The 18,366-nt window shown below is 40.2% G+C and overlaps 1 protein-coding gene and 1 pseudogene across 18 annotated transcripts in view; both read left to right on the forward strand.

Annotated features, from left to right (window-relative positions):
• LOC134476578 (ferritin heavy chain-like) overlaps positions 1–14,043 on the forward strand; it is an 86,813-nt pseudogene extending 72,770 nt beyond the window's left edge.
• Positions 1–18,366, forward strand: part of Plekha7 (pleckstrin homology domain containing A7) — a 211,709-nt gene that overhangs the window by 112,040 nt on the left and 81,303 nt on the right. For 17 of the 18 annotated variants that reach the window (XR_010048397.1, XR_010048398.1, XR_010048399.1 and 14 more), the window contains one exon: positions 13,984–14,067. The exons of the other annotated variant lie outside the window; for it this stretch is intronic. Coding sequence is in view for 11 of the 17 variants with exons in the window: in XM_063251805.1 (XP_063107875.1) it covers positions 13,984–14,067 (84 nt within the window). In the remaining 6 variants the exon portion in view is untranslated. The remainder of the gene's footprint in view (positions 1–13,983; positions 14,068–18,366) is intronic. 18 annotated transcript variants of the gene reach the window in all.

Consider the following 18,366-nt stretch of genomic DNA (forward strand, 5'->3'; position numbering starts at 1 on the left):
GCACATGGTCAGCGACTCCTTTGGAGGTCTCTCAGAGCTGCATTCCACTGATACCTCTCTTCCTTGCTAGTTTTTGAAAATGGCACTTTTGGTGGTACCTTTAGGGATTTTTCACTGTGTGTAAGAAAATCCGGTGTGGGTTTACCTCTTCAGAATCCCAGACAGGGAATCTAAAGGCAGAGCCATTTGCTATTAGTTATTGAGAAGATTCTTTTTCTTTGTTTTGTTAAAGGGAAAATTTTTGTCATCTTTCGTCAAGTTCTTGCTCTTATACAGGAAACCTTTACTCTTTAAAACAGATCTTCTTCCTAAAAGGAAGGTTTCTGTGAACTCAGTGGTGTTGGTACAAGATAGAGATTGCAAGGTTGTGTCTATAGAGATACAGCAGCCTGTGTTTATGCACTTCATTTTTTTTTTTTTTTTAATTCTCAACCACTCTGTTTATCTTTGGTTTTCCCTACTCTGACAGAGATATGGGTACAAAGAAAGTACTGTAAGAAAACTAGAAATGTGGGTGTGATGATAAATGACTCTAGGGATTCACTCCCAACACTGGAGACAGGAGACAGTGGTAGAGACTATAGTGAGGTAAAAGGGTGATTGTTCTTATGGGTTCCCAGTGTTGTCACAATTTTTATTTTTCTAAGATGAGTTGGATTTTTTAAATGAAATTTTCCTACTTTTAAGTTTTTGGCCAAGTTTTAAACATCTGTAAAGCTAAAATAAAATTAATTTTTGGCAAAAATTGGTTTGTAAGTTATTAGTGTAAAATCCCTGATACAGTTGGGGTGTTGCATAGGGATGGGCTTCTTGGTCATCCCTCTCCAGGGACTGGCCTGGGGTGGTGTGGGATCGTAAGGAAGCTGTGTGTAGAGGGGGCTGCTTATGTTCATTATTGCATATGAATAGAGAAGTACATGACATATAAAATTATAGCCATGTGTGTTACTCCATGTGTAAATATTCCTGAGTATAAAAATTTAAATGCATAATAAATCCATAAATCTAAAACTCATAAAGGTAACATAAGAAACTGATAAAATAATTGCCTTTGAGGCTAATTCTGAATTGCAAGCAGGAAAAGGAGCTGCTTTGTAGTCTATACCCTTCTGTTTTTTAAATTTTTATTTTTAATTTTTTGGTCTTTTTTTTTTTTTTTTTTTTTTTTTGAGATAAGGTCTCACTATGCGAGTCAGACTGGCCTTGAACACACTTTGTAGCCCAGGCTGGCCTTGAATTTGCAGTGGTCCTCCTGCCTCAGCTTCCCAATGCTGGGATTAGAGGCATATGCTACCATGCCCAGCTGGGGATGTTTTGAGACTGGATTTCACTGTGAAATTCAGGTTGGCCTTGAATTATTATGTAGCCCAACCTGGTCTCAAACTCATGGGTATCTTCCTGCCACAACCTCCTGAGTGTAGGGATTATAGGCGTGTGCTACTATGCCTGGCTAAAATAATTTTTGAAAAGTAAAATAAAAATAATTGGGATTAATTAATTATATGAGGAGCATAAGCATATAGTGCTGAGAATACCGACAAAGGAGGAAATGTGAGTGGCCTGGAGTGGAAAGAAAGAGGGCCTTTAAGATTGGGTAGAATTCATTAGGGAAGAGAACAGCAAGAATCAAAGCTCAGGAGTAGAAAAGACAGGGTGGTTGGGGGAAGTTAAATTTGGCAGGAGTGGAAGGGACAGGGAAATAGCTTGCGAAAAAGAGGCTTTAGTAGTGAGGAGCTGTAACTGAGGTGTGGGCAGAAGATAATGGAGCAAGAGTGAGTTCCAGCATGATTAATCTGGTAACATGGACAGTAGGATGAGGGAGGAACACAGAATGGAGGCCTCTCACGTGCCTCCTTTTGGCCCCCAAGTAGCTATCACTGATCCCTGTTAGGGTGTTGCCTTCAGGGGTTATCCCTAGGTGCTGATGAGTAAGTAAGCTGGTGGTACTTCCTCTTCCTCCACTCCAGGGAGTGTGAGCCTTGGAAGCCTGCCAATCTCTGCTAATGCCTCTTCATTTGAAGTTAGCCTCATTCCCAGGCATTTTGGAAGTTCTGTGGCCACTGACTAAGGTGTGGGTACTGAGCATAATCCTACCCCAGAGATGAGCAGATCTAGATTTGATTTAGTAATGTGATCTTGAGAAGTCTTCACTACTTTAGACATTGATTTCCTCATTTGAAAAGTAGAAATAATACAGTTTACCTTCTAAGGTAAATTTGCACTTAGCAAATTGATACCTAGGAAATGGATGCTTTGCACTTCTGTATGGCTTTCCTCCAATCTATATCTATATCTATTTAAAAGAAATCTATTTGAATTATTTAAAATAATTCAAGGCCAACCTGAATTTCACAGTGAAATCCAGTCTCAAAACACCCCCAGCTGGGCATGGTAGCATATGCCTCTAATCCCAGCATTGGGAAGCTGAGGCAGGAGGACCACTGCAAATTCGAGGCCAGCCTGGGCTACAAAGTGTGTTCAAGGCCAGTCTGAACCGCATAGTGAGACCTTGTCTCAAAAAAAAAAAAGACCAAAAAATTATATCTATATCTATATCTATATCTATATCTATATCTATATCTAGAGAGAGTCAAATTGGGTTGTTTTATTGGATTGTAAGCTCCTGTTTGGTGGGAGTGTTTATATTCTAAACATAGTCTTTACCCAAAGCACTCAGAGTATTAAGCAAATGTAAGAGGAGTGGGGTTCATGCTCTTAAACCTAACCCAGTCTTTATACCAACTGTTCTGTGACTAGTTACAGTAGTGGCAAACCTATGGCACACATGCCACAATGGGTTCCCAGAGTCCTCTCCGTTGGCATGTGAGCCAGGTGGCCTCAGCATTGCCTGAGCAGCCAAGCATCAGATAACAGTCCACATAGAGGCAGTGTTGGCACCTTGTGATAAATAAGTAGGTTTTGGGTTGGAGTTTAGGCGCTTGCTCCCTCAGAAGGTTCATCATCATTGTATTAGGATGTATCTGTAACCTGGGATTTATGTACTCTGTGGTTAAAACAAGTTTTGTCAGAGTTCCCTTTAGGATAATATGTTAGGATGGCCTGCAAGTCATTCATTCTTTCTGTCTCCTGTGGCAGATCAATATTTTATTTGGCTTGAAGTTTATACAGTTTTGGAGGCCTTTTAAAAATATATATAAAATCTCGGGGCTGGGGATTTAGCTCAGGGGCATAAGCACCTGCCTTGCAAGCAGGCGATCGTGAGTTCAACCCCTGGTACCGATAAAAAGTTATTAAAAAAAAATATATATATATATATAATCTCACAAAGCATATAAACAACACATTGATAGAGCATTTCCTGGATTGGGCTTCATTAGTGTCATAATAAATCAAGTTATAGAAGATTTATTATAGGTATACAGTGTTAGGATTTATGAAAGACATGGATAGTTTTAAAAGAGAAAAAAATGTTAATGGATAGAAGTTTTACTAAAATTGTCATACAGTGTAGACCCAGAACAAGAATCCCTTGTATTTTTTCTTATTCAATAAATATTTATTGATTATCTACTATGTGCCAGGCACTACTAAGCACTGGAACATTGCTAAGAAAACAGTACAGTAGGTCTCAATTTATGGGTTAGTTTCATTCTAGGAGAACATTTGTAAGTCACGTTTGTTCCAATCCCACAAAGTGAGTCTTACACAGTACACCTGTGAAAATTCATAACTCGAATATTTGTAAGTTGGAGACTTACTGTAGTTTCTGCTCTGTGGAGTGTATACTGTATTCCAATGTTTTTGTAGACCTGTGTAGGTTGTGATGAAAAAAGCCACAGTGTGTGTCTGTGACTATGGAGCCTTTATTTCTTTCTGACCTTCTTGTTTACAAGCCTGTTTAGGAAGTGAAAATCAGATAGTCAAATCAGTGCTGAGAGAGCCTCAGCTACCCCAAGCAGCGGTGAAAGAATCCTAGATTATTCCTTTGGGAAGTGGGTGGTATGTGCCTTGTAACTGCTCAATCCTTTTCTTGATCTCACTGATATGAAATGTTGATAAAAGGATCATAGTTTTTCTACCAAATTTAGGCACTGCTTTAGGGCTGATTTCAACCCAGAGTGGTAGGGCCAAACTGAGTGAGCAATTCATTTGGATACCAGAGCTAGGAGTTGGGTTGTTTCTCATGTCTTGATTCTAGAGGGTACAGCTGACCCCACAATCTCAAGGAAAAACAGAAGCATTATGTGAGGTACTTGCCCTGCTGTTTACCACCAGTCAGTGTTCCCTTGTCACGGTGGGGCGGTGACTCAGAGCTGGAACTGTGTTCCTGCTTGGTTGCCAGATTTTGCGTAGGGGGTGGAGAGAAAGAAGAATGAATGAGCAGGAGCTGTTGGATTTGTAACACCTTGGGAGGCAGCTGCTCCAGAACTGAAGTCAAGAGAGTGAAAGCAGACAGACGGGAGCCTTTCTCCTTGTCCAGCCTGAACCTGGATTTCCTAAAATTGCTGCTGGGGAAGACATAATCTCAGACATGAAGCTCACGGAGAGTGAGGCAGTCAACTGTCTTTCCCAGCAAGAATGAGTGAGCAGGTTAGTCATGTACTGGTTTCTGTTTGGTTTGTGATATAGTTTGATTCATGAAAGCTAACTAATGACAGTGAGAAAGGAAGTTGTTGATAGTTAGGAGAGCCTGGAGTTAAACAAAAACAACGCAATTTATATGGGAATAGACAAAAGTGCCACTGACTAAACCTCCCTGATATTATTACAAAGACTGTTCTGTTGGCAGGTGAGATCAGGAGGATGACTTTTGTACCTCTGTTCTTTGTGTTTTCAGTTACAGCAGTGGAAGTCTGTGGCTCTGTGGATAGCAACAGTCTGAGAAGATTCATCCCCAGTGTCTTAAAATATTAGGGCTAGGTGCTGGGGATTTACCTCAGCAACATTAGTGCCAGCCTGGCAAGAAGAGCAAGGTGATGAGTTTGAGCCCTAATACCAAAACAAAAAAACAAAATATTAAGGCTAGGTACAACACCTGATTTGGCCTTCTCATTTTACAGTTGAGAAGCCTGATTTATTTAAGAATGAAACAGAAGCATAAAACTGGATATTCTGAGCTTGAAAATGTTTCTCCTGGAGTTTTGAAAGGTGTGTAGAGTGTGTGTCCCTAGGTGCAGCCTGCCGAGGAAGCAGTGTTTCTTGGACTGAGCTTTCTGAGTTATGGGGCTTGACCCTACATGGAACAGAATTGTGGTTGAAGGAAAATGTCTGTTGATCTTAAACCACTTTGCCTGGCAGGAAATTCTTTGTGTGTTTTGCCTTAATTCAAAGGGAAGAAAATGTGTTCTTGAGTCCTGATGCAGGCCAGTAATGCTGGATTGTAACATAGAAGAAGGCAGAGCAACTCTTAGAGCTAGCAGAAATAAAGTAGAGTAGCCTCTGAAAGTTGAAGTGTCTCCTGTGGGCCAGGCACTTTTTCAGTACTCTTCATAACAAGCCTGTAGGGTTGGAATTATCTGCCTTTTACAGATAAGCTCAGCAAAATCACTAACTCATTCAAGGTCATATACTGCAAGAACATGGCAGGACTGGGACTTGAGCTCCAGTCTGCAACGCTGGGTGGGGTTCCTGTGGGCTTTAGGTGGTCTTTCCAAATGGGTGCTCTGACTCCCTTAATTTACACTGATGAGTCTGGGGCCAGAGAGGCTGGGTAACTGCCCTAGCTGGGGAGCTGGTAGGTTGTAACAAAGGTCATACTTAGCTCCGATTACTTTGCTTCTCTGACAACTTCCTTTTTAAAAAAAGTTAGGGGAAGGGCTCTGGGTTTGGTTTCCTCATACTGTCAGGAGTTCAGGTTTAACCCTTTCATGGGTATTGAAATCTTGTGAAGCCAAAATTAAAACTCTCTGTTACCAGGTAGCAGTCATAGGACTGCATGTGAGCCTTCAGGAAGCAAGCAGTGTGTAGCTGGGGTTACTGGGTCAGAGGAGATACTTTATGAAATGAATTGACCAATGAAGAGATATAAAAACCTCTGGAGGACCTGCAAAACAGAGCTTTCTTAGTCATAGTTGAGAACTTTGGGCTGTTAAATCCAGGGTTTGGAAGGGACAGTCTTTCTTCTTTGCAGAGTCCATTAGTTTTGTGACTCTTGTTGCCCTACTCTTTTCTATGCCAGGCCCTCTCTATTTTGGTACCTGTGGGTAAAGAAGGTAGTTACTAACCGCCTCTCAGGTGGTGCACCTAAGGTTTGACTGGATTTGCATGTCACTGCCTAATTGGTATAAACGAGATGTGGACAAGGTGGTAGTAGGTAAGTCCTTTGTTGGTCTCTCTGTGCTACCCAGGGGTAGTAAGGCTGCCAGCCTCAGGTAGACTCCTTCATCGCAGTGTTTGTGGGCCCCTTCCACCCTGATACCTTGGAATTGTGTGATGAATCCTCTCCCTGAGGTGGCAAATTATATAGGAGCTCAGTGTTTACTGTATGGGCCCTCCTGTGCTATAGCAGATACACAGGAAGAAGTGTATGACTTCTCCTGGCCACCAGGAACCCAGGATTGGAAGTAGAGACAAGGGGAGAAGAATAAACAGTGAAGTAAGTAGAGAGCAATACCAGAGAATGTGTGTAATCAGTCACCAAATTGTAGAATTCACATCAAGTACTCTTCAGTTCACAAAAGAGAGATAGAGGTGATATTTGTATTATCCTATGTGTTGCTATGTGAGGTTGTCAGTTCAATCCTTGGTACAAAATAAATAAATAAATAAATAAATAATAAAAAATAAAAATATAAACTGAACCATCTCATTCTCCTATCTCATTCTCCTGAGTGGACATATCCTATGTCCACTCAGCAGTTTCCTTTCAGATGTTTTCATTCCATTCTTTGATTCTCTCCGTTGAGTATATTAACTTGTATTTGTATAGGGATAAGGGTGTTACAGAGGAGGGCAAATTCCTCCAAATAATGTTGTAACACTGTTCAAGAGTGCCAAGAATAAAGCATTTGTGGTGTGCTGCTGTCTCATTCTCCCTTTTTCTGCTAGTAAGAACCAAAGCCAGGGACATTTTGATGGTTGATAGCCATTAGGTTCTTGTCTGTTACCTTGTTTCAGATTCTGTACAGTTAACTGGTTCACATAGCCTTAGTTTAATGTAGAAGTCTTCTTAGTCTTATTTATTCATTCATTCAACAGATATCTTTGAGTACATCCTATATGTCAGGTACGGTCACAGGCCATTACTGTGATGAAAAGACAAGAAGGACCTTGGTCATATAGAATTCACATGCTAGTCAGGGAGAGCAACAGTAATCACACACCTACATAAATGAGGAAACTAACAGTTGCTAGTAATTAAGCAGGGTGATGATCTATGAAATGAATTGCTGGGAAGAGCTCTGTGATGGTGATGATTCTGTCCAGTCCCAATGACAAAAGTATGGGAGAAACAGCACTGGGTTGAGAGGACAGCTTGTACAGAGGACATCAAGTAGGAAAGAGCTTGGTGTCCAGGAAGGAAGAAGTTTGGGGCTGAGACCCAGTGAGTAGCGGAAAGATGATACACAATGAGGCTGGAGCTAGGCAAGGGTCATGGTTAGGGAAGGGTCTAGGGTAAGCTAGAGTTAGGAGCTTGTATTTTAGTTTGTTTGCTTGTTTTGAGATAGGGTCTTGCTATGTAGTTTAGACTGGCCTTCAACTCACTATGTAGCCCAGGCTGGCCTTGAACTCCCAGAATTCCTCCTGCCTCAGCCTCCAGAGTATGGAATTACGACATGTGTCATCCTGCTTGGACCTAGAGTTTATTTTTTACTTAATCTGGATATGCTTCTTTTGCAGGGATAACAGAGGAGAATGAGATGGTTCAGTTTATATTTTTATTTTTTATTATTTATTTATTTTATACCAAGGATTGAACTCACAACCTCACGCTTGTGCCGCTGAGCTAAATCCCTGGCCCCAGTTTATATTTTTAAAGTTCCATCAAGCTTCCAGGAGGAACAGAGGATATAGTGGAAGCAGAAGAGCAGTTAGGATCTATCATTACGTCCATTCAAGGAGGAGTAGGTGCCAGCATAGAGGTGGAAAGAAGTGAATGAACACAGCATGTTCTGTCAGTTGAGGTAGCAGGACCTTTATGGGTGTTAAATGTGGAAGGTCAGGTACAGGAGGAAACAGGGTGATGACAAGGTTTTGCATGTAATGGTAGTGTTACTGGAAATGGGGAAGTCTGTAGAAGTATCCGGTTTGTGGGGAATAGGGGTCATTTTCATGTGTCTCCCTCATTTTAACATCATAACAACCATTTTCAGGGACATTTTGATCTTCTGTTTTCAAATGGAAAAATGGGCTCTAAGAGGCAAAATGACTTGCTTGGGTTTGTACCCTGATTTTCTGGCCCTAAAGTTCTGGTTTGACTTGCTGCTCAGGACAGATGTTGGAGATTGATTAGTGCTGAGCTGATATTTCCCATTGTGAGAGAGGATGAAGACTTCTTTTTGCCTCACTAAGGCCTGATTCCAGCTCTGGAAGAAGGCCCTGTCAGAGCATTGCCCATGTGCAGCCAATGGTTGTAAATCTTGATGTTTTCAATACAGTGCAAACCCAAAAGATCATTTTAGTTAAGATTCTCATCCTCCTTAGAAATGCCACATTAACAGAGGTGACGCTTTCCCTTAAGTGAGCAATTTTATAAAAGTATTACGTAAAATAAACCAAAAGAAACTTAAGGAATATTGAGGAAATTTGGGGATACTGTTTTGATTCTTGATTGCCATCTCTTTATTGAGCAGACCAAATGAGAGCTGAAGAAGAGAAGGAATGGTTATTTGTGTGGCTTGAAATTTCAGTTTCTCATTTTTGAGCCCTTTATTAGATTACCCAGAATACTCAGTTTTCTTGAGATCCTTGGATTTAGAACAAAGATAGCAAGTGGTTTAACAAGCCTAGAGGCAGTGCTGACTGTGGTTTCAGCCTGTAGGGCAACTCTTATGGTGTCCTAGGAGCCATCTTGAGGAGCCAGAATGTTTAGAGGGGGCAAATACTGCTAAGCATACCAGTGAGAAAATCTTTGGTAGAATAAACTCCTCTTCTGACTTTGTAGGTCAGATACCTTTCTTATATTTTAAAGTCTGGGCTAGATAAGAGCTGGTAATGATACGGGAGAGTTGTTGCACTTGCAGCACACCAATATCACCACTCAGAAACCCAAGCTTCCAGGGTACTCAGACTTCCATTGTTCTCATCCTTCACATAACTGCAGAACTTCTCTCCACCATCTCCCTCATTGTAGTCCTAACTGGAAATTTTGTTTAATCAGCCAGAGTCACTGCTCACATTAGAGTCAAAATCCATATAAATGGAAAATTAATCTTGCAAAAACACTGTAAGGGGGCTGGGGATTTAGCTCAGCGGCATAAGCGCCTGCCTTGTAAGCAGGGAGTTGTGAGTTCGATCCCCGGTACCAATAAAAAGGAAAAAGACAAAAAAACAAAACAAAACAAAAACTACTGTAAGGAAGTGGAGGGTAAATTTATATCTACACTAATACTGTCCATGTAGGTGAACTCTCATGTTGGGCCTAAATGGTCTTTAATTTGTCCTTGTACTTACTTCATTGTGTTATCAGGTCTCTTGCATTTGCTGCCAGCTTTCTGCAGGACCTACCCCAGTTCTTCCTAGCCCAGGGCTTGTGAAGGCAAGTGTTTACTTACTTGGATATTTACCCAGCCTCCTCTGCCACCTTCCTGTCATACTTCCTGGTATTCCTGCATGTGAGACTGAATGCTTTATCTCTTTGAAGGGGTGTTTCTGGGGGAAGGACTGGGATTTGAAAAAGAGGACTAGATTGTGTTTTACTTAATTTGCCAAATCACTTTGTCAGTAGACTGATGAGAAACAGAAGATCTTGTGTGGAAAAGGAGGAGTTTCTGATGTCTTGAAACCAGTCACCCAGCTCCTGGTGGGGCCATTTCTGTACTCCAAAGGAACAAGGTGGCAAGTCAGGTTCAAGAACAGGTATTTCAGGGAATGTGCCTGTGCCTGTTAAATGTTTCTTGAGAGTATGATAGGACCTGATATTCTTTGTGGGTTTTAGAATCAGGAAATGCAGAAGACTGACAGCTGTGGGGCTAAGGATACTTGCCTGGATGGCAAGTAAAGACAAAGGACTTGCAGACCTTAACAGGCAGTCTTTGTTTGGTAAGGATGCACTGAGGAAGTGGAAAGAAATGAGAGGGGATAGTATCTGTATACTATAGATACTCTATAGACCACAGGAGTTGACTGTGACTGTGGGCAAATTGTCTACTCTTGTGGGTTCTACTTTTTTTATTCATAGCTGTGATCATACATTGCCTACCTTACTGGCTGTTGGGAGAGAGAGGTTGAACGGAATAACCCAGGGACTAATTCATGTCCTTTTGCTTAGAAAATGCTGAACTAGAAGCCTTGTCGTTAGCAAGCTGGGTGCATTTGATAAAAAAATGACCATGTTTTAAGACCTCTGTATTCAGGAGGCATTACTCTGGTTAATTTTTTTCCCTCAATGTATGAATCTTTCCTAAAACTTTAATTTTTAAATTTAGTACTCCAATAGCATCAAATAACCTGGAGCCTTGTTTTGTGTATTTGTATCATGGGAATGGAAATACTTGTCCTGCCTACCTCATTGGATAGTCAGGAAGATCCAGTAAGATAATGAATATGTGATAGAAGCCTTGTGTGGAGGTGAGAGATAGTAGTGATGATGCTGGGGCTGGAAATGATTGGCACAGAGGGCAGTATCTATATTAGAGCCTGATGGCAGCTATTTGTGAGCTTTGAAAAATTATTAGTAAGACATGATGGCACATGGCTATAAACCCAACATTTGGGGGTCTGAGACAGTCTAATGGCTGCAAGTCTGGGGCCAGCCTGGGCTATTTAGTGAGATCAAGGACAGCCTGAATTATATAGCAAGACCTTGTCTCTCTCTCTCTCTCTCTCTCTCTCTCTCTCTCTCGCTCTCTCTCTCTCGCTCTCTCTCTCTCTCACACACACACACGCACGCACGCACGCACGCACGCGTGCGCACCCCCCAACCAATCAACCTCCTCCCCCCAAAAAAGCAAAACAAAAACACTCCCAAACAACCTTATTTCTAATCTTAGAGTGCAAAGTTTAATTTATGCTTCACGTTTATACTTTGAAGCTTAGGGTTCTCTTAGCTAAGACTTTTGGTGTTTTTAAACTGGTACACCCTTTGGGTGGGAAGCCCAAGAGTTGCTGTTAAAGTTGTAGAGTATGTATCAAAAGGTGACCACTGGCTGCTGTGTCTGCTTCAGGATCATATAAAAGATGTGCTATGTGCTCCCACTTACCAGAGATCCACCAGCTAATCTTGTAGGATCAAAAGCTACAAGGGAGCTATTGAATACCACACAGATATTGTTACTGAGAACTTTGACTCTGGACACAAGGGGAAAGAGGGAGCTAGCCTGAGGGGGACTAGCATGGAGTGGTGCTATTGTGGTGCTATTTTTCTGACTCTTTTTCTTTTTCATGCTGTTGTTTTTTCTTTGTACCAGGGATTGAATTCTTGACCTCGTGCTTACCGGGCAGGCACTTATGCTGCTGAGCTAAATCCCGAGTCCTTTGACTCTTTTTCTGTAGTGTTTTCTGGTGAGGGCCAGGAACTTGATGGCCTCAGGTTCCTAAGGGAAGGGCAGAGTAGGCTATCATGCAACAAGCATAGAATTTAGAAATAGAGAACCTAGATTCGTGGACCAGTCTTATAGACAAAGTTAGCTCATACAAATCACTTCTCTGAACTGTTTCCTCATTCATAAAATAGAGTTGATGGGTAAGAAAATTCTTTGCAGACTATAAAACCCTTTAGATGTAATAGTGGACAGTGTTGTTGTTTTATTGTTGTGAATATTATGAGCAGGCATTTTTTCTCCATGTGGAAATAAGGCAGGTTTAGATTAAAATTTATATTTGCAAATTCCCTGATGAGTGAAGATGACTCTCTAAAAGAAGCTGAGTGCAAATAAAGTCTAACCATTGGATGCAATGGAAGGATTTCTGAAACAGGTATTAAAGGATACCTTTTTTTCATTCTTATCACAGAAGCTCACTCCTAAACTGCTTTTTGGGGGGCAGAAGATCAAGCTGCTGTCTGCCACATGAAATCATACGATTCTACCAGCTTACCAGGAACAGAAACCAGGAGTTGAGAGCCAGCTGTGATTGGGAAGGGTGAGGGTATGGTAGGTGTGGTACATAGTGGTATGTCAGGGAACAGCCTGGCCCGGTGGTACTAATTTTTGCTTTGTTAAGATCCTGGCCACTGTAACCTTCAGTGGTCAGCTTGCCCCTAGGCACTAGGGCAGAATAAGGAAATCTGTGTAGTCCTTGAGAGTTACTCTTAGCTTGTGCTGATTTGCACATAATCTCCAGGGAGGCTCAATAGTCAATTTGGAGATGGAGCTAATGACTTAACATCACCAAGCTGAGATATCTGTTGACTCTTTACAGTGAAAGTACTTTAATTATCTGTACTGAGGGTTTTAAAACATGGCCATGACCTTTGAATCTGTGATTTTGCCTCTGGGACTTGAAAGCAGTAATTTGAATTATAGAAAAAAACCTATGCACAAAGGTGTATTGGTTATGGCAGTGATGATAGGAACACCTAAAACACCAAGCTTAAGAATGAACATCTAAAATGTCAGCACCATGGGGTAAGGATTTTTGTTCGTTTGTTTCCTTCTAGCACATATAGTAGTGACTAGGCACATAGGTGCCCTGTGACATCTTTTAAAATTATATAAACAAAAGGTTTGCAACTGTATGACGGAATTATTATTTAACTATTTCAAGTGAAGAAGCATTAACGATTTAGAGTACTTTCTACATTAATAAGATGGGGAAAAGCAAGGTATTTTTATATATAGTATGATTGGTTTTTGTTTGTGTGTGTGTATATGTTTGTGATACTAGGATCAAACTCAGGACTGAGCTTCAGCACTGAGCTACAACCCCAGCCCTTTTATTTATTTGAGACGTGTCACTAAATTGCCCAGGATGCCTCCAACTTGCAGTCCTTCTGTTTCAGCTTCCTAAGTAGCTGAAATTATATAGGAAGGTGTGGGGGTACCTGGGTATTAAACAATACCCAGGTAAATCTCCGAATAGTGATTTTCTAGATAACGTTTTCTTATGAGATTTTATAAAATCTTGAAAAACTATGATTTTTTTTGATTCATAAAGTTTTTTTCAATAAATTAAGTTGTTTTTAAAAAGTAGGTTAGTAAAGTTTATTTATGGAACAGATCGATAGCCTCTAGAGCCAGCTCCTCTATCTTTTGAAAAAACTAGGCAGTCTTTGTCAGCGTACAAAACACCTACACACTTTGGTTGTCCCTGTCAACTTGGGATGGAAGCGGATCTCTTCTAACTTCAAAAGGGTGATAGAAACCCCTTGATGTTGAAATTGTGTGGCTCAAGTTGCAGAGACCTGCATGTATGTTTATCATCCAATCATTGAACCAAAGACATTTTGTAGTAGGGGGAAGAATCTTAAGATAGAATTTTCTGGATGGGTGGCTAATTTTTAGAAATCTTTCCCTGGTTCACAGATTTTAGATGCTTCTGAAAGTGTCTTTTGCTTCCTTTTGTTCTTGTTTTAGCTGGTGTTATCTTAAAGTAACTTTTAGATAACCCCTAAGTGTAGTGAAATAAATACAGTACTTCATGAAATGCTTTGTAAGATACTGTGTGTTTCTTGAAATCAAGAGTTCTTCAGAATTAAAACCTCTACCTTTAGATGGACTTAGACACCTAAATGGGACATTCTTAGTTTTTCCAATTTAACTGGCTCTAATAGATTAAATGCACCACAGAAGGAGGGCCCACTTTTCTCACCCTGTGAGGAATCTGTGATGACCAAGGGGTTCCCAGGTATTACTGACACATTGTTGTGACTGTAATCCTTTCCATTCATATGACTTCTCATTTGTTTTCTCTCTGCCTCTCTAGCCATAACCAGCAGACCACAGCATTTAGGCATCCTGTGACCGGGCAGTTTTCTCCAGAAAATAGTGAATTCATTCTTCAAGAAGAGTAAGTACTTTCGTTTATTCTCCTTGTCCAGGCAGGTTTTGGAGCTTTGATTAAAACAAAGCTTGTTGGACATTTTCTCTCAGATAGAGGGGCTTGAAATGAGTTCATTGATTCAAAGTGAAATGTGAGAAGAATTCTATTATTCAGTCTCTAGCCTTCTGTAAGTAGGAAGATGTGGAAGAGGAGAGATGATACAGAGAGGTGCTGTGGCTGATCAGAACCTCTTACAAGTTCCCTCAAGTAAGTAACCTCTTACAAGTACACTTACAAGTTTACTCTTACAAGGTTACAAGTAATCTCTTACAAGTTACAAGTGCTGTGGTTGATCAGAACCTCTTACAAGTTCCCTTTCCCTGGAAGCATCACATTAGTGATCACATTCTCTGACTACACCCCTCATCTAGTATGAGAATAGTTAATACAAACTCATAGAGAGCAGAGCAGTTTCCCAAGGAAACCTTAAGTAAAAGTCTAAAACAAGGGCTGGGGATTTAGCTCAGCAGCATAAGCGCCTGCCTTGCAAACGTAGTTTGATCCCCAGTACTGATTTAAAAAAAAAAAAGTCTAAAACAGGGGTTTAGTAAAGAAGAAGCTGGTGATGCACATTGTTCCTGAGCATTTTGAGTCCATTCTGCTTTTTTCCTAATCTGGGAACTTTTCTGCTCCATGGCTCAATTTCAGCCTAGCTCTGGAGTACTGACAGCCACCAGGGGTTGTCTACTTAAAAATGCATGTACAGCCTAAGCAGAACAGAAAATGAGGCAAGAAATGTGCACAAGACAGTTTTATCTAAAGAAAGTGATTTTGGTTTGAGAAGGTACTTTCTTTCCCTTTACATTATTTTTCCTCTCCTGAATACTTAGGTGAGGTATAATCTTAAATGGTCATTATTTATATTTTTATAGCATTTCTTTCCCTCAGTACTTAACTCTTTTGAACTTTTCATTAGGGAAACATTTTTAACTTTCAAAATTATAAGTGTGGTAACAAATGCAATGTATTTATATTTATTTCATCTATACTCTCTTTTTTTCCTCATCACCTGGATTACTTTGAAGTAAATTTAAAACATCATTTCATCTCTAGTATTTTCACCTTAGAATCATTATCCTACTAGGAATCTATGGTAGTGATAACATTGACATTCCTTGGATGTTTGTTCTGTGCTGGAAGCTTTGCATGCATATCTCACTCACTAATCCTGAAAGATAGACCATCATCACCATTTTGAAGATGAAAATACTGAGACTTAAAAAAGTAAAGTCACACCCAAAGTCACTCTGCTATGAGTAGAGAGCCAGGATGTCACCTGGGGTAACCAGGTGTCAAAATCTGTACTGTCTTTGTGTGGTGTTCTGTTCAGTCAAATCAAACCTCTGCCCTTGCCAGAGGTGCTTGCTAAGTTATTTTGGTCTTGGTTGTCCATGGCATATGATGGCCAAACTCTGAAATTGGAATGACTTTGGTAGAGGTGTATTTGAAACCAAACCCAGGGCTTTAGCACTGAGCTATATCCCAGACTCCTTTTTTATTTTTTATTTATTTTTTAAAAATTTTGAGTCAGGGTCAGGTTAAATTGTCTAAGCTGGGCTCAAACCTGTGGTCTGTTGCCTCAGTCTTACAAAATGCTGGGATTCAGGTGTGCACCACCACTTCTAGCTCTGACATTTATACTGTAGCCTGAGCATCTCTCACCAGAAATGCTCTGAAATCCAGAACATTTGGAGCATTATGTGGCATTTAATAAGATTTTCAGATTTAGGGTTTGTCATGCTCAACTGGTGAGGGCTATTTCAGTAGTGGCAAACCTAAAACATATATGCCACAGTGGGTTGCTAGTTGTCATTGAAGAACTCTAGTAAAAGTTTCTATGCAAATACTCTAGAATCTGGAAAAATACTTTTGAATCTGAAATATTTCTGGTACCAAGCATCTTGGATAAGAAATAGCGTACTGCTGAGGAAGAGAGCAGGAGGTAAAGATTATCTTGTCTCCCGGATTGAGAAGGAGCTGCTATCTAAAGACAACAACAAATCATGCTAATTGCAGTTCAAGATGATTTTGTTTATAGAATCCTGAAGATCAGAAGCACCTGGAAGGTCATTGATTATAGTCTCCTTTAAGACACCTGCAGCCTGTCTGTGGTTGGAAGATCTGAGAGAATCCATCAGAACCCATAGGTTGAAAAGTTACTAGTTTTTATGTGAGCTACTAGAGACTGCAGATTTCTCTCTCTACACACTTCTATCACACTCCTTTTCATCTCATTCCTAATATTCCAACCCGTGACCACTTCTCAGAAAGTAGTCTCTTTTCTCCTTCCAAAATAGGTCTGGAAAAATCTCAATTCTCTGTAATTTCCAAGGAAAGGATATTCCTTGCTTTCAGTGACACTTCTGGGTGCCATTGGAATACCTGCTTATTCTGTGGTGAGGGGTACTGTGTGGTGAGACATTCTTTGCAACAACAGAAAGTCCTTTAGGTATCCGCAGGAGGGGAAGGTCCTATGAACTGCATTGGTCTGCATAGGTCTGCATTGTGTCAGGCTGTGCTGCACTCTGCAGCAAAACCAACATGGTGCTGTTGGCAAAGAGCTTACTGTGTACTGAGGAAAACAAAATCACAATGAAACAAAATCACAAACCTAATGTGTTTGTGATTGAGGAAACATAGAGTCCAGTGGGTATTAATTAAAGGTGCCTCTGACCTGGCTGTTGGACTGTGGAAGAACCCTCACTCTTGGGAATGATTACGGTTTAAAGTTAGACCTGTGTGATCAAGGTGAATGGCTTGGGCAAAGACCAAGAAGCAAGAGGGTAGGGCATGAGGGAAGTATACCAGATGAACTATGAAGAGCACTGAGTAGATTCTGGAAGTGAAATTGATGGGATATTGTAATTGATGGTGATAAGAAAAAAGGAAAGGCATTTTTGTAATCAGTTTTTATCTTTTATTAGTACATGTTTATACATAATGATCATACTCCTTGTGGGGAGTTGTTACATGTGCATAACACATCTTAATTATTCTTTCATTCCCATTCTTTTCCCTTCCCTCTCATCTCTTAGTGCTCTTTTTTCCTTTTCCCATTTGAAAAAGATCTGTCTCCCTATTTCCTGCTATCTACCTTTTATTTTGTATTTTGGTTTTTTTGTTTTTGTATAAGAGTAATCATGCAGTGTTTAAGATTGTGTGTCTCATTTATTTCACTTAACATTATTATCTTAAGGTATGTCCATTTTCCTACAAATGATTCCTTTATTCTTTATGCAGAGTAGTACTCCACTGTATACAAATACTACATTTTCTTTATCCATTCTTTATCCACTTCCAAAATTTAGATGTTACAAATTGTGCTGCTGTAAACATGGGTATGCATGTATCACTGTACTATGATGTCTTTAACTCTTTTAGAAAGATATCTAAATGGGAATACCTGGATTAAATAATATTTGTATCATTGAGTAGTCTCCATATTGATTTTCATAATGTTAGTACTTAGTTTACATTCCCACCAACAATGTAGAAGGGTTCCTTTACCCATGCAGCCTTGCCAGTATTTGTTATTATTTGGGGGTGAGGGTAGGGGTGGAGACAGGTTCTCAGTATGTTGTTTAGACTGGTCTTGAACTCAGTGTATCCAGGCTGGTCTCAAAGTCACAGTGATCCTTTTGCCTCAGTCTCTCAAGTGCTAAGAGCACAGGCGTGAGCCACCATGCCCTGCTGTTATTGTTCAATTTCTTGATGATAGCCATTCTTTCTGGAGTAAGAATCTTGGTGTTGCTTTAATTTGCATTTCTCTAATGACTAGAGATACTGAACAGTTTTCGTATATAGTACTGACCATTTTGTTGTTCTTCAGAGAAGTGTCTGTTCCTATGAGTTGCCCATAGTTGGGTCTTTTATTTTGGAGGTTTCTAGTTTTTAAAATTCTTTATATATTCTAGATATGAGTCCTCTGTCTGAGGACTAGCTGGCAATTTTCCCCCCATTCTGTAGGTTGTTTCTTCACTCTTTTGGTGGTTTTCTTTACTAGGTAGAAGCTTTTTAATTTGATGTGATCCCATTGTTTAATTCTTGGTATTATTTCTTTCACACATAGAGTTCTTGCATACATCTGTGTTTTCAGGAGTTTTGCCTGTTTCATTGTCTACCAGATTAAGGGTTTCTGTTTTAGCATTTAGATCTTTGATGCATCTGATTTTGTTTCAGTACATGGATGCAGGAGTCTAGAGTCAAGCTTCTACATGTGAATAGCCAGTTTGCCCGGCACTATTAGAGAGCCTGTCTACCTCCAAA

The sequence above is a fragment of the Cavia porcellus genome, unplaced genomic scaffold (assembly GCF_034190915.1).
Source record: "Cavia porcellus strain 051 isolate PalLab524CR breed Dunkin Hartley unplaced genomic scaffold, mCavPor4.1 scaffold_6, whole genome shotgun sequence".
Taxonomy (NCBI): Eukaryota; Metazoa; Chordata; class Mammalia; order Rodentia; family Caviidae; genus Cavia; species Cavia porcellus.